General features: G+C 37.8%; 1 protein-coding gene and 1 long non-coding RNA gene across 8 annotated transcripts in view; both read left to right on the top strand.

Annotated features, from left to right (window-relative positions):
• The window catches only part of nek10 (NIMA-related kinase 10), a 62,121-nt gene extending 56,381 nt beyond the window's left edge, over positions 1 to 5,740 (top strand). For all 7 annotated transcript variants that reach the window (XM_088601689.1, XM_088601688.1, XM_088601686.1 and 4 more), the window contains one exon: positions 125 to 5,740. In XM_088601689.1, coding sequence (XP_088457815.1) covers positions 125 to 176 — 52 coding nt within the window. In that variant the 3' untranslated portion in view covers positions 177 to 5,740. The remainder of the gene's footprint in view (positions 1 to 124) is intronic.
• A 3,158-nt stretch (positions 5,741 to 8,898) lies between these two features.
• Positions 8,899 to 11,762, top strand: LOC148651427 (uncharacterized). The gene is made up of 3 exons (XR_015925748.1): positions 8,899 to 9,079; positions 9,588 to 9,675; positions 9,768 to 11,762. It is a non-coding gene; the product is annotated as an uncharacterized LOC148651427 (long non-coding RNA).
• The last annotated feature ends 11,421 nt before the right edge of the window (positions 11,763 to 23,183 follow it).

Genomic DNA, 23,183 nt, shown 5'->3' with positions numbered 1-23,183 from the left:
TATACACTTCCATAGTACATAAATTCCTTTATGAAAGTGTGGAGTAAAAAAACCCAAAACATCTAGTTAATTTCTAGATGCCATCTGGCTGTGCACTAAATGTTTTCTTTTGCATTGATTGTAGGGATCATTTTTATCCATGGGGAAACAAGAGCCTGCCTGCTTCAAGGAGATAATTATTTTCCAGCAGCAAGTGTGATACTGTCAGAATTTTGAAGTCATACTGCCAGAATCTCACAGAACAGACAAATGATTAACAACAGTCCCAGTTGTTCTTAGAAACTGACTTTGGGAGCTAATCTGTGGGTCCCCTATGCAATGGGTCTTATTGGAAGTTTTCTACCCATGCTTTAAATGTGTTTTCCACTACTTTCCATAGGTCTAAAATTATCTTGCCAGGAATAAATAAAGGTGAAAATAGTATACAATCCAGTTGATGTATGTTATGAACTTCAAGAATGAGAATAAAATGTCTCTTAGCTTTCAACAAGGCACTGCTCAGAAAATGAAGGGTGGTTGTATAGATTTATTGAACTCTTACTGTAGAATATCTTTGTTCTCAACACTGTACAAAGAAAAGTTTTCTCATTGAGTAAAGGTAGAACGAGTCCAACACAGATCTGATTGCACATAAAAGGGGCTTTACTTTATGTAAGATTCACCCTGATTTAAACTTGAAAATGCATTTCATGAGATGGAAAATAAAAATAAAGCAAAATAAGTTTTCATTAATAATTTCGTGTCTTCAGAATATAATTAAATGTAGTATTAACAAAATTAATAATTTTGGTGACAGAAAAAACATGTTTCTAAGTTTCCACTGTAGTATATTCAGATACCGTTTATCAATTGCATCCTATACTGTAGGTGTTAAACCCTAATTTTCTAAATATTGCACTCGCGGGCAAGGATAATTCATTAGCTAGGTCTGCACAGAGTGGATATTTCTGTCATATCCATTACTTAAATACAACAAAAGGCTTCGGAGTTGGCTCTTCTACCCCTTTCTTACACCAGCTGTTGGTAGTGTACTGTAGGAGTCCAGACAAGGCAGAAACGAAATGTAGTGTGGTATTCAAGTACAGTATGCAGGCTCTTACAGGCTTGAGAGCAGCTGTGTCCCCAGGTACTTGTAAATGACTATAATTTCTTAGCTGGACCTTCTTTGTGCCACTGCAGTTTGTCAGAGAAGATGATGTTGCTATGGAATCCTGTATATTGCAAAGCAGTGTTTTCCTAGACTTTTTTTTTCTCTCTCTGCTCTGTAAATTAACCCTTTTGGGACACTTTGACACTTCATTTTTTTCCCCATAATGCTGTTAAAACAACTGATAAAGGGCACGAATAAAGGGAAATTGAGACAATTATCATGAGAAGAAATGAAAAATTGATCTGTTTTTTTCTTTCAGTCAAGTTATGCCTTTCCGCAGTTCTTGTGTTAAATCAACACGTGGTTGGTAATAGGCAGGGAAAAAAGTTTCGACACCCTTTTGTGAAAAAAAAAACAAACTTTATTTTATATAGCGCCTTTAAAGGTGGCTTCTCAAAGCGCTTTACAGGATGACAATAACAATGAATAAGAAGACTACAACAATAAATAAGAAGAATACACAAGATAAGACACAATTACAATTACAACAATACAACAATAACAATAGAGGAGACTGTGGAAGGGGTACTAAGAAGAGCAGAGGGGTGAAGAATGGAACCAGTTAAGTAAAGGATTTTCTGAAGAAGAAGGTTTTGAGTCTATTTGAAGGATTTGAAGGAGTTTAGAGAAGGTGACTCTCTGATATCCTTGGGCAAAGAGTTCCAGAGCTTGGGGGCATAGCAGGAGAAGGCCTTGTCGCCCATACAATGTAGACGGGCTTGGGGGACAGTAAGGAGGGCAGAATTTGAAGAGCGGAGGTTGCGAGGTGGGGAGTAGGGCGATAATAGTTCAGACAGGTATTGAGGTGCCAAGCCATGTAGAGCCTTATAGGTGAGCATGAGGATTTTAAAGTCTACACGGAATTTGACCGGAAGCCAGTGCAAGGACTCCAGGATAGGAGTAATATGAACACTTGCACTACACCTGGTCAGGATTCTGGCTTCTGAATTTTGGACATACTGCAGTTTGTTCAGAGTAAATTTAGATGCCCCAGCGAGTAGAGCGTTGTAGTAGTCAATTTCGAGAGAATACAAATATGTTGATCAGCTTTTCAGCCACAGTTAATGATAGCATAGGGTGTAGTCTTGCGATATTTCTAAGGTGAAAAAACAGTTTCCTGTTTTGACAGTATACTGTACATGTGGGTCGAATGTTAAGCCAGAATCGAATATAACCCCAAGGTTTTTCAATTTTGATTGAAGCTCAAGTACAGAACCATCTACAGATAGGGTTACAGGACTGGCTTTACGAAGTTGTTGGGGAGTACCAATACGCATGACTTCAGTCTTGTCACAGTTAAGATGAAGAAAGTTTTGAGTCATCCAAATTTTTATGTCAGAGATGCAATGAGATAGAATAGAGACGGTCACATCAGTGTCAGGTTTGGTATGGATGTATATTTGAGTATCATCAGCGTAAAAATGAAAGCTGAGGCCATGTGATCTTAAAAGCTGACCAAGTGGGAACATATAAATGCTGAAGAGCAAGGGGCCCAGTATTGAGCCCTGGGGGACACCAGACTTGACAAGACCAATTTCAGACCTGTACCCATTGAGAGAGACAAAGTGACAGCGATCAGTGAGGTAAGATTTAAACCATTTGAGGGCAGTGTCAGAAACTCCAAACACAGTCTCGAGATGAGAAAGTAAGATGTTATGGTCAACAGTGTCAAAGGCAGCACTGAGATCAAAAAGGATGAGTATAGAAAGAGAACCAGAATCAGAAGCTATTAGTAGATCGTTGGTGACTTTGACCAGGGCGGTTTCTGTGCTGTGAAGTTGACGGAAGCCAGATTGGAGGGGTTCGAAAAGGTTGTTTGTCATGAGGTGGTTATGTAACTGAAGTGTGACAGCACATTCTAGAATTTTAGAGAGAAAGGGCGAAAGTTGTTAAGGTTGTCGAGAGCCATGTTAGGCTTCTTTGGCACGGGGGTAATGGCAGCAGTTTTGAGGACCGTTGGTACAATGCCAGTGCTCAAGGATTCATGTATAATATTGAGGACAATGGGACAGAGAGAAGAGAAACAGGACTGGAATAAAGTGGTGGGAATGGGATCTAAAGTAGATGTGGTGGGTTTCATGCACGTAACTAGTTTGTTTAGGAATGCTGAGTCAAGAAGAGAGAAGCTGGAGAGACGGGAACCAGAGAAATTGGATGAGGAGGGAGGAGGTATGGAAATGATATCCGTAGTGGAGAGAATGTGATGCCGGATGTTGTCAATCTTAGAACTAAAGAAATCTAAGATGTGTTGCAAAGTTGTGATGAGACAGGTAATGTGGTAGGGCAGTTTGGCTTGAGCAGTCTGTCGATGGTGGAGAAAAGATGTCTGTGGTTGTTTTGGTGATTTTCAATGATGTGAGAGAAGTAGGTGGATGTAGCAGACTCTATAGTAACCTTATAATCAGATAAGTAATCTCTCCAGGCCTGATAATGTATATTTAGGCCGGAAAGACGCCACCTACGCTCAAGTTTGCGAGAGGCTGCCTTCATGAATCGCAGATGGTCATTGTACCAGGGGGCAGGGCGAGAGAAGGAGATGGTTCGAGTTTTTAAAGGAGCAAAGGTATCGAGGGTAGATTAAAGAGCATTGCCAAGTAACTGTATTTTGTCCTCTAGAGGGTCAGAGGAAGAGAAACAGGATAAGGAGGACAGAACCGAATTTGCAAACCTTGGGTGATCAATTGTAAGTTGCGGAAATTTACAGAGCGTGGGGAGGAGGTGTTAGAAATACCTCCTAGAAAAAGGTGTGGTATCATTCTTTTCCTCCAACACAATTACTGATTTGTGACTTAACGTGTGAAAATGGTTACAATGATTGTCATTTTGTTTTAGCTAACTATTTATAATGGTATACATGATTTATTTGCTACAAGAATGAACTACTCTCATTTATAAAGTGTGTGTCATCTTGTGTTACTGTTGCCCATGGCAGCATAATTCCTATAATGTAAGCACAAACATTATCATTGATGTATGTTATTTGGAAATCAGGTTATTGCAATTGTGTTTTTTTTTAGACATGCTGATTTACTTTCATCTTATTGGATACAAATAATGAAAGGAAATCATATATTCGATACAGATAGGCTGTTCTATTTTTGTACTCTTTACTCCACCTAAAGCAATCATTTCAAGGTTGAGTGAATGTTTTAGAAGCAATCTCAGGGTGTTGTTTGTTATAAGATGGAATCTAGAGCACTTTATATTACTTTGATGTTATGAGTGATAGTTAAGATCACTGATTTTGATCTTCTGAATTTAAGTAATTGCAATAGACCTTTATTGCAAAACATTACTGTATATCACTGCTGAACAAAACTCTCCTTTGATACCTCTGTTTAAAATTTATTTCTGCATTGTACAGTATGGTTTGTTTTATGTTGTGGTTTTGGATGTGTTGGATTTAAAGCATACAATTGTGATTGATAACAATTTGTATGTATAGTAACAGACATGAACTAATGCATTTAAACGTGCATATAACACATTGTGTATGTTTGCCAGGACTTTGAGTAGCTTTATTCGTTTTTCAGAATAAAAAAAAGTTGAAAATATCATTCAATGTAAACCTCTTTTGTTAAAGATATGAATTGGGTTTGTTTTAAGCCACAAGGCAGACTTAAAACAGCCTTGTGGCTTATTAGGCTAGCAGACTGATCCTGGTATTAAGCATTAGTCAGATAGAGGGTGCAAGCCTCTGTCCTGGCTGAGATGCTGGTCTGAAGCACCATTACCCCTGCTAATGCTGTTGACAGTTTATACACTTCGGTCAACTGAAGCAACTGGGTTAAAACATGCTCATGGGTACAACATCACAGAGCAGAGCCTGAACTCCTCTGTACTGCCCCCTTATTAAAACAGAAAATGACAGAATGATTTCATCTTGGAATTCAAAATTAGCACTGTAAGAAAGGCATTTATTCTTCCAGTTGGCAATTCTGGTTCCCAGGAGCCTCAGGGTCGTTTTATTTTTATTCACTTGAGTCTTCAATTGAATTAGAAAGAAAATCATTCCAATCTTATGGTGCAGGAGGAGGGTTGCTAAGAAGGACTTCATGCAAGCTGGAGAAGCGGCTGTCAACTGTCACTGTCAATGAAAACCTTTTTTTTTATCTTTCGTTTTTTAAATGTAAAATATTAGCTTGGGATATTGGCACGTACTGTACATTTGAAACATCTTGTTAAGACAGTTTTGAGTATCTGCAGCAGCATCCACTTAACAATTTTTTTATAATATAATTATGGAGAACAAAGTCAGTCTTATGTACATTCGATTTTTTTTTGTTTTAAAGTTTACAAAGCGGTTCATGGAACTCAAACTGTTGCTTCGAAAAACACAGAGACACAATAATAAACAGCAACAAATGCTGTTTGTTCCAAAACCCATCTGTTGTATCTATAATGCCATATTAATATTAAACCAAATCTTTCACATCCTTGCAATCCAACATAGAATTTATTTATGTTTTTTTCCTGTGTTAATATTTATATTTGGTACAATCAACAGTCATTAAGGTTCTGTATGATACATGGCACATGAAAACTTCTTCATTGTAATGTTTGTTAAAAATAAACCTACCATAAACATAACCATTTATGTTTTGCTCAGTTTTTTGTATCGTATTTTTGTTATATACGAGGTGGCGTTGATGATAAATCTGTACTCTCCTAAAAGTGCTGCATGTGAAAATTAAGGCCAGAAACAAAGTACTACTGATTATAATATTCACAAGATTATAATATTATAAACTGTAGCTAAACACAGTCTGTGATTTTGTGACTGAAAACCTGTAGTAGATGCTACGGATCCAATTAACAGTACACTAACTGCTGAACTCATGTGGCATGCATCTAATTAACAGCATTGTACCTGTTTCAAATGTAAATTACTTGTGTGATGTCTCTTTTAGAATGGCACATTTGAAAGTACCCCGTCTGCATTGTACAGATAAGGCTTTGTATGTCTTAGTTGCAGCATAATGTTAGAGCCTTAATTTGGCGAGTATTTGAAGGTTTGTTTTGACAATTAAAATGGCATTTGCAAAGCAACAGTTCTTCAATGTTTGTAATTTCTATTATCTGCATGCACCAGTATGTGGTTAAAAAAATAAAGAAAAGAGTGCTGTTTTAGATATACAAAATTTTAAACGTGAAAATGAATGTAATAACCTGTTGTGCTGTAAGATGTATACAGTACTTAAGATATACTTTTAAAGAGGATTTCATAATCTTAAACAAAGAGCAGAGGTTGTGGGTCAGGAAGCACTGTTGTATTGAAAACAAAGTTTTTTTTTCAGTGAATTTATTTTTTAAGAGAACTAAAGCTTAAAAAAGAAGAGGCTACTAAACACTCATGCTTTGGAGCAAATGAGGATCATTAAATAATGACAGAGCAGATGACAGTAAATGGATTAAATAACAAGATATAAAATAAGATACAGGTTTAATTGTTTTAAGTGTTAAAGATTAATTTCCCCTATCGCTGTGTTTATTGTCGAACAAATTTGCAAGGATAAGCATTTTAAGAGAACATTTTACAGGACAAATGAAAAATCAAGAATAAAGGGTATGAATTTAAACTTGGCTGCAGAGCAGAAATTGAAGCTTTGCAGTTTTTTAAATCTCAGGTGGACCTATTGATCCAGGATTCCATATGTAAAGATTGTTCTTTCATTGCATGATCACACAGAGAAAGCTGCTCAACCAGGTGCAGACTTAAAACTGTCAGTCTCTGATTTCTTTCCAGCCCAAGGCTCACCACAAGGAAAAAGGGATTAGAAGGACCTTACTTTTGCCTTTCAGAAAACACACACACACACGAGGCAAAATAATTGTGCCTGTCATTCTGTTTTTTTGTTCATTGTTCTACATGAAGTCTCTGATTTGCTATACTTCACAATCAAGAAACAGCTCCTGAAGACTCTATAGTGCAGCAAAAGATTGTAACATTTTTATGTTTCTTTTTCCACTGTATAATGTACAGTAATACCACAAATTCCATCTTTATTATGGTATGGTAATATTGTAATGTTCCATATTATATGAAGAAGATGGGTATTTAGCAGCACACTTGAGACAAGCTATCCATTGTTTTACTTGTACTCTTCATTATATATACTGCATATACGTGACTAATAATTGAAAAGAATAACTTTAGTCAATAGTCATGGAAACAGTAAATATGGCAGCCTAGAAATACATCAGGTGGGTAGCTGCGTCAGCATGCATAGTCTGCAAAGGGACAAGTGATAAGTTTATTCCATGCTGAAAAGAGAAGAGAGAAAACACGTTGTTTCAGCTTCAATTTCAGCCGAAATGTTGTGCTTTCTCTCTTCTCTCTTCAGCATGGAATAAGATTGGAAATACACGACAAGCTAGATAGATCTGGATTTGGATTATGTTATTTCACAGAAATCAGAGGTTTTGATCAGCATTTGAAACGAGGTAACACTGTGTGATTTTGTGCGGGTGAAAGAGATTCTCCCTACCTTCGAAATAAAAGTAGACATTTATTTCTGGTTGAAACTACCAACAACATCTGCCTAACCGGTAGTGTGATTATCTTTTACGAAAAATACCTACAATAAATATTTAGTGAAGAACAATGTTCTCCTCCTGGCTAATAATAATAACCGTTGTATTTACAAGTGTTGAGCCCCTGTAGCTTATTATTGTTTAATTCATAATCCCTCCCACCACCACCCTTGTTATATGGTACAATGAATATTTAAAACCCCATATGAATATTACTTAATTAAAATTTAATAAAGAAAATTGAAGACCATACAGGAGATGAAATCGTAGCCCACAGGCTCTAGCAGTACAATAGGGTTAATTACCCCTCCACAGAAAGTGATTTATGTTAATATTTGGCTTGATTACATCCTGCTACAGAAGGTTTCCGGCACCAAATGAGGAAAATTAAGAAATTTACATTTCAATGTGACATAATGAAAGGCTTGTAGATTCAATATGTTGATTGAATGTATTTTTATTTTTAAAAAGCAGAAAATAGCACCTCTGTTATTTTTAGAATGAGTTTTGGCAACATCCAACTTTTATAAGAAAAGGGTATTCCCGGTTCTTTCAAGCACTATTTGGTAAGTGCTCCATTTTTATTTAGAAGTGAGCTTTCTCTTCACTCTCTTCTCATAATCACAAGAAGTTTAAATGCAGTTTCAAAACATGGTACAAATATGATTTATCATTTTGTCTCCCTAAAAATGGCTCCCAGATTAAACATGACCATTTGAGGGGAATAATTTATCTTATAAAAATGGCTGCATGACTTCATGACAAAAACCCCATGCATTGAAGAGAGTCAGGTAGAGCCAGTTATGAGTAGCCAGTATTAAGTTCACGTTTATTTGTCATTCCAGCCATATACAAGTATACAGTGGGACGAAATATCGTTCCTCCTGGTCCACGGTGCAAATACAGAGAGGACACTGACATAGACATTGTAGACAAGATACACATACTGTAGTGCAAAGTGCAAATAGTGGACATTACTAAGGCAAATAAATAATACAATATACAAAACACTGGGGAAATTAAACCCTGTTTCTGGAATTGGAGTGGGTGCAAGTAGATTCCAGGGTGTTGAGAAGCCTGACAGCCTGTGGGAAGAAGCTGTTCCAGAGTCTGGTGGAGCTAGCCCGTATACTGTGATATCTTTTTCCAGATGGTAGGAAGGCAAAGAGTTTATGGGAGGGGTGGGAGGGGTCATCTACTACAGGTCTACTGCAGACCCTGTGTAAGCAGCGTTTGTGATAGGTGACAGAAATGGAAGGGAGGGAGGCTCCAATGTTGTTTTCAGCTGTTTCCACAATTTGTTGCTGGGTCTTGTGGTCTGAAGCGTTGCAGTTCCCAAACCAAAGAGTGATACAGCTGGTCAAGGTGCTCTCAATGGTGCTTCTGTAGAATGTGGTAAGAATGGGCAGGGGAAAGTTTGCCTTCCTAAGTTGCCACAGGAAATAGAGACTCTGCTGTGCTTTCTTGGCTAGGGAGGTGGTATTGAGAGATCAAGTGAAGTCATCTGTAATGTGTACATCAAGAAACTTGGTGCTTTTAACTGTCTCCATAGGGGAGTCGTTGATGTGCAGTGGGGAGTGATCAGTGTGGGCCCTCCTGAAGTCAATTATTATCTCTTTTGTTTTATTTAAATTAAGAGATAGGTTGTTGTTTGTGCACCAGTCCACTAGTTGCTCCACCTCCTCTCTGTAAGGTGTTTCATCATAGTGATGGTGCTAGAGATGTTATTACCAATCTGGACTGTCTGAGGTCTCTCGGTCAGAAAGTCCAGAATCCAGTTACAGAGGGAGGTGTTGAGGTTCAGCAAGCTCAATTTTTCTGTCAGCTTCTGGGGGATGATTGTATTAAATTCTGAACTGAAGTCAATGAAAAGCATTCTTACATCAGAGTCTTTCTTATGCAGGTGGGACAGGGCCAGGTGAAGGGCAAGAGATACAGCACCATCAGTAGAACAGTTGGGGCAGTATGCAAACTGAAAGGGGTCCAGAGGGGTAGGGAGTCTGGACTTTATGTGGCTCATGAGTAGCCTCTTGAAGCACTTCGTGATAATTGGTGTGAGTGCTACGGGGTGATAGTAAATGAGGCAGGACATGGCTGACTTCTTCAGCACCGGTATAATAGTGGTAGATTTGAAGCACACAGGGAAGACCACCTGGCACAAGGAGATATTAAACATATCTGTGAGGACATCAGCTAGCTGTTCTGCACATTCATTGAGCACGCGATCAGGTATATTATCGGGACCAGCAGCCTTATGTGGATTAACTTTGGCTAGTGTCCTCCTTACATCAGCTGGAGACAGGCAATGCACCTGATTGTCGGGAGGAGGTGTGGTTTTCTTCACAGGCACAGCGTTCATTGCTTCAAACCGTGCAGAGAAGTTGTTCAGCACATCTGGAAGGGAGGCATCACTGTCACTGGCACATGGGGAAGTCCTGTAATCAGTAATGGTCTGGATGCCCTGCCACATGTGCCGTGTGTCTCTGATGTCCTGCTTTGCCTCCCTGATGGCACCGGAAAGGTTGGACCTCGCAGGCCTAAGGGTTAGGGCTAGTGATCTAAATGCAGCATCATTTCTTCTTCTTAACAACCCCCAACAGCCTTTATGTCATGAAGCACTCTTTCAGGACCCTATGCAGACAACACAATCCGGGGAGGAGTGAGGAAAACATGGGGAAAAAAGCATGCAAAGGGGCTGGAAGGAAAACAGGGGGCGTGTCCAAGGTGCGCTGGTGTTCAGGGGGGTGTGTCTGTAGCAAATCCAAGAGTGTTCCAATGTCCAAAACCGGGAGATCCGTCCGGACACAGACAAACAGAGTTAAGAGCCGGAGCAGGATCCGGCGAAGGGTCGGGGGAATAAAAGGGGGGTAACAGGACCAGATGCTCCCAGTCCTGGACTGAGATGGTCAGGACACCGTTGTGAAGCCGATGCCGTCGAGTCGCTCCTGGACTCACTGGCAGGCGGGCTTCCAGGCATCCATCTTCCAAAGCTGAGCCCAGATTGGCAGGAACGTCTGGCTTTTATAGGACAGGGGGCAGGAACCAGAGGCAGGTGCAGGAGATAAGTACAAAACTAGGAAGGGCTGGGGCGTCCTTAAGAGGAGGGGTTTACGAGTGTGACACTTTATTGATCAATTTAACATTTCAGTGTCATGTAATGGAAATGAAAGATATACTGAGTGCAAAAGATTATGGGTCAATATATAACTCCAATAGAATCTGGAGTTCAGAAACTCTTTTGTTAGGTTAAGCTCAGTTATAGTAATTAAAAATAATTTTACTTTCCCATATATCAGCTAACTACAATGAAGCTTCTCTTAATTTCCTTCAAGACATTAATTTGGATTTAATCAAACATTCCAATTTCTATTACGTTTAGTACTTGGATAGCTGGGATAAACATTTTACACTAACTATATTCAAAATGCACACCAGTTGGAGCTTGTGCTGAGCAAAATGCATAAGTGGATATGAATTTTAATACAATTCTAAAACAATCATCTTCATTTATAGTCAAAGCTAATTTCATGCACATGTAACTTTGATCTTTAGTTTTTTCCTTTAAACTAAATTGATTCATTAATGTCTCCCAAATTAAAAATGATTTCTTTGAATTTGATTATGTAGACAAATTCATCTGTTTCTCTGTTTGTTTAATAGAGTTACACTTTAATCCTAATGCTCTGTTTAGCAAGTCTTTTTCTGCCCTGCAGCCACCTGGGAAGAATGTACAGTATATTCAAATCTCCTTATCAGGGCATCCTTAACAAGTTGTATAATGTGGGCAGCATTTGTGTCTGTTTGAAGCTACCACAAACCTTATTAATGCATACAATACTCCTGTTTAGCAAGCATGTACCATTGATCTAATTACTTCACATAAAGCACAGAGGCAAAGCTACTGTAATGACTATGAAATGAGATGCACCAGGGCTGTTAAAGTGATCAAGTACTCTCTTGAAATATTAGCCCCGTGAGGCCTGATGTATATTGTTGGTCGTCTGTGTCTTAATACTGACAGACAACGAGGGGGGCAGGGGTTAGTCATGCAGATAGAGCCAGTCATAAAACCACTCATTAGTTTTTAGAGAACCTTTACAGCTTTCTTTTTACATTGACAAGGCACACAATGATTGGATAGGAAGTGCTAATTTACATGGTTGAGAGCTATAAATAGTGTCTTAAAATGAAGCAATGCTGTACATTTTACAGCTGACAAGTTAAAAAAAATACATCGTCAATATTGTACACCACTAAAAGCAATGACATTGAAAATGTCACGCTCCAGGGGAAAGACACAAATCCTCAAATGGTTCTAGTATGTAGTGTGATTTGTTTTTTAACATTTTCACAAGCACTTCTGAGGGCTTGTACATTTCCTTTATTCTGCCTATATTACAAATGCATTTAGAAATGGGTTAAGAAAAGGGATACAGCCTGATCTAAGTTTGAGAGGTATAATTCTTCTTTCTGTCATCCATTTAAATTATTCTTAATTTTTTTCAGGGAGACACTCAAAGAAGAAAACTAAAGAATTATCTTAGAAATTGACATCTATTGTGTTTAGTGAAGAGATTTAAGAATTGTTATTGTATTTTTCTTTAATTAAAAGTTTGCATATTCTGAAAGGCTAGCTAGTCATGAACACAAAAGAAAACTTTATTTCTTAAAGTACAGAGCATTTAAAATTATTAATCCTCCTAACGATTTCTCTAATAAGATTTTGGCCTTTCTCGAGGGCTTTGTGTGATTCAAAATGTAGTCTGTGCTGTGTTATGTCAAAGGGAAATTGGAACACTGAACGCCCTAATGGGTAGTATGGTGGTGCAGTGGTTAGCATCGTTACCTTGCAGTACTGGGGCCCTGAATTCTGTTCCTGGGCTGCTGTTCTTCCATGTTCACATGTATTTTTGCCGGTATTATGCATTTTGAGTTTGTTGGCTTACTGTAGACTCGGGTATGTAATGGGTTTGTTACCGATGTATGGCTCATTATGTTATTATATAATATATTGTATTAAGTGAAAAAAAATAAGATTAGATCACTTTATTGGCCATATACAATTTCTTGTATCAGGAATGTGTCTTTTCGCATACCCCAGCTAGCTCTCCATGAGGCACACAGGCACACAGACAGGGAGAGAAGCTTGGGGTAAGAGCGCAGGGTCAGCCGTTGTACAGCGCCCCTGGAGCAGCTGGGGTTAAGGGCCTTGTTCAGGGGCCCAATGGAGTAGGATTCGTCTGCCAGCTGCGGGATACAAACCAGCAACCTTCCAGCCACGGGCGCAGATCTTTAGCCACAGAGCCACCACACCACCTCAGTTGGTTTTTGTATTGCAGCTCTGTGTCCACAGATCTTGATTCTCGAACCATATTGAACCCAGCAGTAAAAATGTAACAGCCTGTTGGCTCTGGTTTCCTCCCACAGACCGAAGACATACTGATAGGTTAATTGGCTGGGTGTTCCCTGCAATGGAGTAGTGTGCTGTCCAGGATGTATCCTGCCTTGCACCTGATGCTTGCTGGCATTGGCTCCGGCTCCATCATGACCATGAACTGGTTGCAGCTGTAAAAATTTTAGATGGATGGATGGAAAACCCAAACTGAAGCAACTGGTTATACAGTAGTTGTTAGTAGGTAAGATTTCATCGATTATGTTTTTCTGTCTCATTCTAATAGAGAATGAGGTTAATTTACACATTCATGTCAAAAACATGATAAATTCAGATCAAAACTGGTTATCTGTTATTTTACAGTGGATATTAAAAGTTGTAAAACAAGGTTCCTTAACTATATTTCATTTTTAGGGACCTACCAAGGCCTAACTACCTATAATACCAACTACCTAAAACTATCTGTATAGATATATAGCGTTTACAATGTTGCATACACACAGGAAAGCCAATATTGCTGAGGCTGTAATTACCGAACAATTTACTAGTTTGAGAGCCACAGTTGAAAAACTAACAATTCTAACATCTGTTGTTGACGCCATTACAAATAATATTTGCATATGTCATGCGAATCGCAGTTCTATGAAGGAAACCTAAACCAAGGCTTGATCATGCATTTCTCAATCTCTGTTAAAATCGTGAACAAAAACACTTTTTAAACCAGAACGGAAATGAAAAAATAGTGTGAACACAAGAAAAGGAACGGACTCTTGTAGCTCAACATTTTGGTATGCACGAGATGAGCTTCTTTGGGAACCAAGGCAACCAACAGCAAAAGCAAATGAGACCATGATGTCACCTGACTCTCAAATTGTGGCACACTGAAGATTGCTGAAAATGGCTGTAGATGTTTTAAAGAAAAATGCTTCAGCTTTCTATTCAATCGACACTAAATTATTTCACTTGTTTATGATAGTACTTTTTATTACCGTGTATAACCTGAAATGGTCTGCAACCAACATGCAAATAATTCAAATTATTTCCCATAAATTGAATTCCAGAAGTAATAATAATAATGCCCTCTCTCTCTACCCTAATGGATAAAGGGTTTTGAAAATAACAGGATGGATAAAAATGTTCACTTCTGTTGTCTTTAACTTAGTGATTTTAAATGACAATAAGTATTGGGAGGGGTTCAATTGTCATTTTTAGTACATTTCAAAGTGTAAAATAACAGTGTGTCTTTTTTGGGGAAAAGCTCTTTGACGTTTGCGATCCATTAAGCCCACCAAATTGCTTGAGTAATAACTTGTTTTCCAGAATCTCAGGGACAGATACTGAATTTTCTTTAGAAGTGAGTTCTGAAGAGGAGTCTCAGAGGCTCAGAGACGACTTCATTTAGGAATAGGCGCTATTAAGAGAGGGACTGGCAGAGTTAACTGGAGCTCAAAGTAGTTTAGAGTTTAGGCTTTACCTTAAGAGTATATAACTTCACTGTAAATAAGAAAAGCACACATTTTATTTCACATTTATGAATGTGTGTCTGTTTTTACCTAAGACAATCCTATATAATGATCCCATTATTGCATCCCAACTCCTTCATGTCACATATTTTATACAAATCTAACAGCCTGGCTTATATTGTAATCTGCAATCACTGTATTAATTTTAATTGAGTTATATCTTTCATGCATCATTTACAATACACTTGTTTGCTTTTGTGCTCCATTCAATATTGATCTCTTCATTTTACTGAAATTGAGAAGACACAATAAACCAATATACCAGCCTTTACACAGTTGATTTTAAGCGTGACTGAAATGTTACAGACATTTTTCTAACAACATTTTCTAGCCAATTAAAGCCATTTTTATGTTAGAGGTTTTTGCCGAAATATAATGCATGTTAGCTTTGCCTATTAAACAACTAATGCTTTTAGTAGAGCGTTTTTTATTTTATTTTCTGGAGACAGAAAACCTTGGTCAAAAAGAGAGAATGAAATTATACTAAACCCTTGCCCTGGAATTGCGAATAATCAGGCAACCTAAACTTCAAAGGTTTATTCACATCTAAGGCCAATTTTGAAATCTAAAAATATGCCATGTTTAATTAACTCTTACTTCCATGAATTCTCTTGACTAGAAAATACCTATTTTGCCTTATACTGTACTTATTCCTTTCAAAATGCCTATTTTGCCCTTTGTACTTTTATACAGGGTAATAGTGGCCTTCTTGAGTACTGTTTCCGTGCCCTGCCCTCCGTCACCAGACTGCACATGTGTGACCCCAGAAATCTTCACTTCCTGGTCTTTGAATCATCTGCTAACCAATTGTCTTCCAGCATTTAGTCAAGTGGGTGAGGCTGGCAGGTCATTCCCAACAGCCTTCTGGGAAATGCAATACATTCCCTCACAATTATTCTAAGATTTTAAACTACTGCCTATCTTATGGGTTTTAGCTAGACATGAGAGTTGCAAATTGTGGCAAGCTTTAGAATTAAGAATTAACAATAGCATTGTCATATTAAATGGAGATGGAGGTATTATCAGGTAGGAACAAGATTTTAAATTGTGAAAATGATGGGTGCCGGGAAAAAAATGCCATCCAAGTTCTAATCTGTTTGGCAGCATTGGCTGCTACTATTCTTCATATAAAATACTGTGTGCCAATTATAGCACCTCAGGACTGGTTTGTTTTCACCAGGCAATAGTCCAGCAATGGCAAAGTTAATTAAATTGGTTGAACCTGCTGTGGTTGTAAGTTGCAGCTGATATTGTTGACCAAGCATGTAGTACAGTATGTAACTTTCATTGCACTGGATGATTTTCAGTAAAAATGGCAATGAAGTCAGTTGCCTTTTTATATCTGTTGTGTTTGTGAATTTACAGTGTGGTATAAACAAAAATGATGTTAGAGATAAAAATGAAGTGAATTTAGTGTGGAACTTTATTTACAGATACAGTGGATTTAGAGGGCTCTGATAGCTCACACGGTAGGTATCCATTATCTCATGCACAAGTATATGAAATGAAATAAAGGCTTTATAGTGGTTATGTATTGGATGACACTGTCAATTAGGCTGAGAGACACATCTGAAGTAGTTCTTGGCTCAGTGTCTAAACAACGTCTAAGTAAATCTACTTCAACATGGTGCTATCTAAAGATGTCGTTTCAGTCTTTTTGCCAGAACACAATCATTGTTCTATCAACTATTAAAAAATACCAACTATGCAACACTCCATCTTCAGAAACTGATATTTTCCAGTAAGGGCTGTGACAAACCCGAAGCTATCCCAGAAGATTAGGGACCTGAAAGAATTATACTCCTGATAGACTCCCAGTATGTTGAAAAGGAAAGACACAATTACATAGGTACAGACACTTAATTAAAACAACCAGCATGTCTTTGGAAGTGAGGAGGAAACTGGAGCACTCGAAGAAAACCAATGTGCAGGTGAAAAGGAAATGCAAACTCTACACTAAAGGAGCCCCAGTCTCGCAGGACCCGGGAGCTAAGTGTCTGTCGTGCTACAAAAACCCTTCCCTGAGAAATAGTGATAATAACATCACTCTGTGTGTGTTTATAAATAGCCCACAAATGAATTGCATACTGTAACTATAATAGGCAGTGAACACCAAGAACAAAATTGATTTTGCTTCATAAAGATCACCTTTAAGCATTCAACAGTAACTGCTTCATTTACTACAAGCCCATGCAAAACATCAGCAAATTAACATATCAGTCAAAAGTGATTTTGTTGCAGATTACCTTTTGTAAGATTAGAAGCAGAACAAACACAACAGATGTTTCTATTGTGATGTCTATTTTGATGCCTTGGACTGTAAAACCTCCTTTGGTTATTTCACAGGTGCACTTACCCTAATTATATGGCTCATATGACAGGGACATATTAGCATGCTTATCTGATATACCGTCATCTCACTATCAGTGCTTTTTATGCTGAAATGCTGAAAAGATACAAAAACGTTCTACTCTTGTTATACTCTATAATATTACTCTATAATATTACTTTATATTGAACGTTAAACATTTAGAAGGATCATGGCTGGAATTGTGTGCCATTTATAAAAAAACAACAACAAAAAAAACCTTCTCCCGATCCCCCCAGCAAACCTTTGTGATAATGGACATATAGGTCCTGTGTGTAAAGCACTCATCTGGGTAAGGTATGGCAGTATACACCAGTATCCACACTAGACAGCAGATTTCAGGAATCCATCCAGTACCCCAACTGTAACACCCTCACTCTCAGTTTCTGTAATGTCCAAGTAGTCAGTGCTTCAGTTTAATGTCTCATCAGTAGGCAGCTCCTGCTATACAGTGTCCCCAATCGCAGTAATGGGTCAATGGCTTTGTAAATTCCAAATCTCACATAATGGCCGACATACACCTCTTGTAGCAGTAGTCGATTTTTCTAAGAGATCTCCCATCCCAGTGCTAACAAGGTCCAAGATCTCAAACTTTCTAAGATCTCATGAGATCTAGAAGCTGGTAACACCGCAGTCTGTACACGGTAGATATAAAGTTAACTGACCTATTTGATCAACTGTATCATGAAAGTAGTGTTCTGTGAATAACATTACAGGAGGCTAACAATTACAGAAGGAACTCTGGGGAATGTTCCTCTGCAACAGAATAACACAGCAGAGAGTCAAGTCATCCTGATTTGTTGCTCTAACTGTTTCCACACAGCAATTGCCAGCTTACTTATTATATCCCCTTAAATCTTTTAAAACTTCCCTATGTCTAGCAACACCTTAAATTCCATTAATCATACAGAAGACAGGCTGCTTAGGACGTTGTCCTGAATTTCACCATTACTGCTATTTCATTCAGGTCAGCTGCAGTACTCATTCTGGGCAGTAGCACTGTGCCCTCAAAGGTCCAGAAAAACTATTGAATGTCACGAAGACCTGATGAGCCCTAATATTTCAGTGGAGGGAGCAAGAAAACATGCAGCAGTTCTTCCCTCTCAGAATGTAGCACTGACACCGGCTCTTCCTTAACTCAAGGGGGTTGAGTCTAGCAGAACACAGGAATAGCAGCTGGATAATTGTGAGAAAAAGGTACACCTTTGTCATTTGGATGTGCTTTTGGGCTCACAGAAAAAGCATGTTTCTCTGATGGGGTTGCAGGGGCTATTAAAGACAACCACTTCTTTATGTTGCTGTCACATTTCATTGACGTGGTTTTATATATTTGTCCTTGTGAACTGTGTAAACATGGTGTTTTGAAAAGTAATGACCTACTCAGCCCCAATTAGCAGAGATTGATGCAAAATCTTATATATGATTAAATACTGTAATCATTTACATCCAATCTTATTAAAATGTACAAGGTTTTTCCTAAGGATCGTAACATTCCTAACGTTAAATCAAAATAATTTTACATGGATTATATTCGTGACTGATAGCAACAATCAGTTCTATTTTGATGCAATAACGGTTCAGTCATTTTATTTTAAGATGGGGCTTGGCTAATAAGTTTCTTGTTTTGTATTCTTCAGCTTTTTAAAAAAGAGCCGCAGGCCTCAGAATGCAATTCTCCTTTTGGTAAATTACTCCACAGCACTGTCTTCTGCTCATTTCACTTTTGTATTAGGATTATGGGTGTCCTCCAGTGCAAAGGAAATCAAAGCAAGGAAATTTCAAAATAATGTTATTTACTTCTGGAGAAGGTTTTTAGGTAGTGATAATTACAATTGAAATAATGTCTCACTGATACATTTACATGGTGCTTTCTATACAAATACATCAAAAGACTTTCTGCCCCAGCCAAACACAGTTTAGCTAAACAGGTTATACACTATGGACAGGACAAATGAATTAGTTACTTAATCTAGCTAAATATTTGTTCATTATTTTAACTAGAGAAGAGTTGGCATTAGACAAAAGTTGATTAAGACTGCAGATAAATAGAAATGTAGTACAGAACTACTTTATTTTAATTTTGTAACAATTAAGTCTCAAAAGTTTAATAGCATTATCAATCGTATTTACCTCTCTGTTACAAATTGGTTACAGAAAGACATATTTGCATAGTTGGAAGTAATTCAAGAAGTGAGTTTCAGAATTCAAATACTCTGTTATAATTCAGGTGGGTAGCTGTGTCCGCATGGGTAGGCTGCAAAGGAACAAGTAATAGGTTTATTCCATGCTGAAAAGAGACTTTCTTCTCTTTTCAGCATGGATTAAACCTATTACTTGTTTCTCTGTTATAATGCCCAGTTACTATAAGGACCTGCAGACATCCTGCATCCAGACATCAGACCCATTCATCATTCAAGAAACTGCAGGCTCCACAGTTCTTTACAGGAGTCAGAACAAGACCCTGTGAAGCCACAGGAACAGCTATTTCAATAAAAGCAAAGAAGATCCTTACACAAACCCACACCATACTAGAGCCACCTCGGAATCTGTTTAGGGACTCCTGGGAAGGGACAAGGCCTAGACAACAATCAACATCTCATTCAGAGCCCTCACATTCCTGCTGTGAGGGAGTGATTTAGTGTTGATCCACTGCCATAGCCCAGTGTCGTAACTTTTATGTGTTTTTTAATTATAAAAGTCTAAGAAATAAGAAAAGTTTAAGAATGATGTGTGTTATATAAGTGGGAAAATGCTGTCCTGAATCTTCAAAATAAACAAGAAACAAATAAGAAATCCAGCAAGGATTAATTTCAGTTTTACTTACTACTTTAATAGTAAATATACCACTTTCTGATCCTGAAGTATCACATATTGAGAGTGTTTTAACCAAAGCTATATAATGTATCAATGTTTTATAATAAAAACGTAATGTACCGCACAAACTACTACATGATTTTAATACTTTTTACACTTCATGTGATTTATGTAAAAAAAATGTTTTACAATTTGTTTGCAGTTAGAGTACCCAGTGCTTGGCCCAATCCATCTCCAGTGTCTCTGTAAATTGTCATTAGTTGAAAGGTGTTGAGAAGAGGTGAATTGGTCCAGCTTAATCCCAATACTGAGGATACAGGGGCTACATACAGTATGTATGATATCAGCTGAAACCCAGGTTTGAAAGCCAAGACAATTAAGAGAAGGCTTAAGAAGACTGACCAGTGGATAAACTTACTAGTATTGAAGCAGCTGACTGGGACGGAGAAGTCACTGGTGAAGACAAGATGTGAAAAGGCAAGAGCCAGTGAATCTTGGAGATCCACCGTGAATTGTGGAGAATTTTTTAAGTTAAGATACAGTACATAGCCCTGCATGTACAGTATCTTGTCCTGCACCCTTTCCTCCAACCTATCTTCACCCCCTTAGCAGCCTCCCTGGTTCATTCCTCACTAGGAATATAGGTCAATCATATAGGGAATATGTCTATTATTTCCTCAGACAGCCAAGTTTAAGCCAAACACTTAAATATTAAATACACGATCCCTTTAGAATTTGATCAAACTACTGAAGGAAAAGATGCAGCAGAGAGGATCAGGTAAGCAGTATTGATCACAGAAAGTTTTCGTGTGTACAATGTACGGTATGCAGGATGAAAAAAGAAAGAGGAAGAGGATTACCATGGTATAGATAGTTTTTCAAGAAATTATGTCATGGAGAATCACGAGTTAAGAGTTTCAGAGGTGAGGGCACCCTTCTTTGCTGTCATCCCTCTGAAACTTTTGATAAAAAGTTCATAACACGCATAACCTGAATGTTTACATTTTATTTGCAGATTTTTAACTGATTCATTATTGCACTTTAAATTCTATTTTGTTCCTTTCTACTATTGATTTAAATTTTTTTTTCTATTTTGGCATTTTGACTAGAGCTGTTTTTATGGAGTTTACAATGAAAATACAGAAGGGATGACAACAACCATCTTCTGGCTGTCCGAAATCATACTTTTTCCTCATTTCCTATTATATGCATATATATTATACGCATTATATGCATATTTTTGACCCCCCTCCTCCAAATCATCCTTACCTTTGCAGGTTTGCCTTGGTTCACTCATCTGTGCTCAAGAGGGGGTCCCAGCCAAGTGGGTTCAGCCTAATTTACTATGACTAAAACACTCAATTAACACTTTCAATACACTTAATTCTTCAGTATTTTTATTTCACCTGTTCTGTTAATGTTTATAGTCTAATTATTTTTTTGTGCTTGAAAGACATTGTAAATAAAAATAGTAAGACCTCTGATAAACAGATTTCCCCTTGCTATGTCTTTTGCGCCTTCTTTCTGTGTCTTTTTATAGTTCTGACTGTTCACTGTTAACTGAGTGCAAGAACTTTCTCATTATCATGCTCTTTATCATTGTATGATCTTCATTTCCTCATTCAGACTGGAGTCCCTTGTTCTGTATGTGATGTTAATCTTTGGGGCCTAGCATTGAATGGCAATTTTCATTTTCCCTAGATTTCTGTTTCCACTGATTTCAGATGTGTGCACTCTTGTCTAGATAGCTGTTACAATTACTTCTCACCTACCACATACAATTACACCCACATAACACTCACAGCCATCCTGATACAACACCATTCAACGTGTGAGATGTGTTATTCATAGCTTAAGGTGTTGCAGTGCAGGGGAATTCTTTTTAATCTGTGCTCTCCTGAAATGTTAAGACTGCTGATTACATTAACTCTGGGTTATCAAAGTACACAGGCCCTTCAACCTTGAGTTTTACAAAAACCCTTTATCTTAACAATAAAATGGGATGCAGGAATTCAGACGTGATTTAATTTAATTCAGTCTAAAAGAATCGAAATGCTGGCATGAAGAAACCTGCATCTCCCTGCAATGGGTCTTCTAATTGCACTCCTGCTGCTACAGAGGAGTCTGCCTGAGGTGACTCCAATTTAAGGACAGCCTGTCAGGAAGAAGTTAGCATGCCATTTTCTGATTGGCCAATCAGCCAATTGGCTACCTGGGGCTGAAACCCATACCATAAAAAAATAATTTGGTGGATTTTTATTTAAACCTATCTTTGTGTTTGATTACACTATTGTTCATATGTTAAAATAAAATAATGGCAAATAATGATCTATTCATTACCTGTTGAGTTTGCATACAGGCTAGGGGGTTATGTTTTGAATATGACCATATTACTCCAAATGCAACTGGTATTCATAAATTCATTTTTCTAACCACTTTATCCAATATGGGGCTGTGGGGAAACTGGAGCTCATCCCAGCAAGCAATGGGCGCAAGACAGGACACACCCCAGATGGGATGCCAGCCCATTGCAGTAGTATTCATAATTATAATTTTAAACAATCTATGAAAGAAATTGGCAGGAAGGTAAAGAATATTTTTGCATATGATTGAATTAAGCAGAATCTGCAGGAAAATAAATACATTTACTATTCACATAGTTGAGGCAACAGTTCAATTTTTTTCTTCTGGAATTACTATTAGTCTTATTAAAATGAGACTGAACGTATTGCAATTATAATACATCACGATCCAAAAGTAACCATGATATGGAACACTTATCTTTTTCATATTTATATTTTCCTTAGTGTTCAGACATGAGTTTTTTTTTTCTTTCTTATTTATGCATTAGAGAAGTCACTATACCAACATTATGCAATTAATTATTTTGGAATCAGTGGACTGATTCTCTATGAAGATGAAATTACTGTTAGGCAAAAGGACAGTGAAAGGTCTGTAGCTGTTCGAAGGACATATGACATACTAACAATTCAAAAAGCCAGGAATCAATTCGCAGCCCTTAAATGCTTAAAAACCAGCAATTGACAGGATTCATTTTTATACTGTCAAAGATGCGTCACATCTTCTTTTACTAAATGCGGTAGAGCGCACATACAGATGCAGCCATTCAAAGTTCACGGTGCAAACCCGTACCGCACACAACTACGCACGAGCCACAGGTCATTTAAAAGTTTAAATTTAAAAGTCTAAAAAGTATACAACTTAAATTCTTAATTGAATAAAGATTGTCCCTCAGCAGTGATCGGGATTCGAAACTGGGTGTGACAGCACAAATGCTGTACAGGAGAGGTTAAGCTTTATTAACTCCACCTGGCGGTTTTACAAGGTGATTCTGGATACTATTAACATAATCACCACATACAGTATTGCGGTATACTGCGA

This window comes from Lepisosteus platostomus, chromosome 12, assembly GCF_059453375.1.
Source record: "Lepisosteus platostomus isolate fLepPlt1 chromosome 12, fLepPlt1.hap1, whole genome shotgun sequence".
Taxonomy (NCBI): domain Eukaryota; kingdom Metazoa; phylum Chordata; class Actinopteri; order Semionotiformes; family Lepisosteidae; genus Lepisosteus; species Lepisosteus platostomus.
Note: the sequence above shows the minus strand (reverse complement) of the source record. Positions and strands in the feature narration are given on the sequence as shown.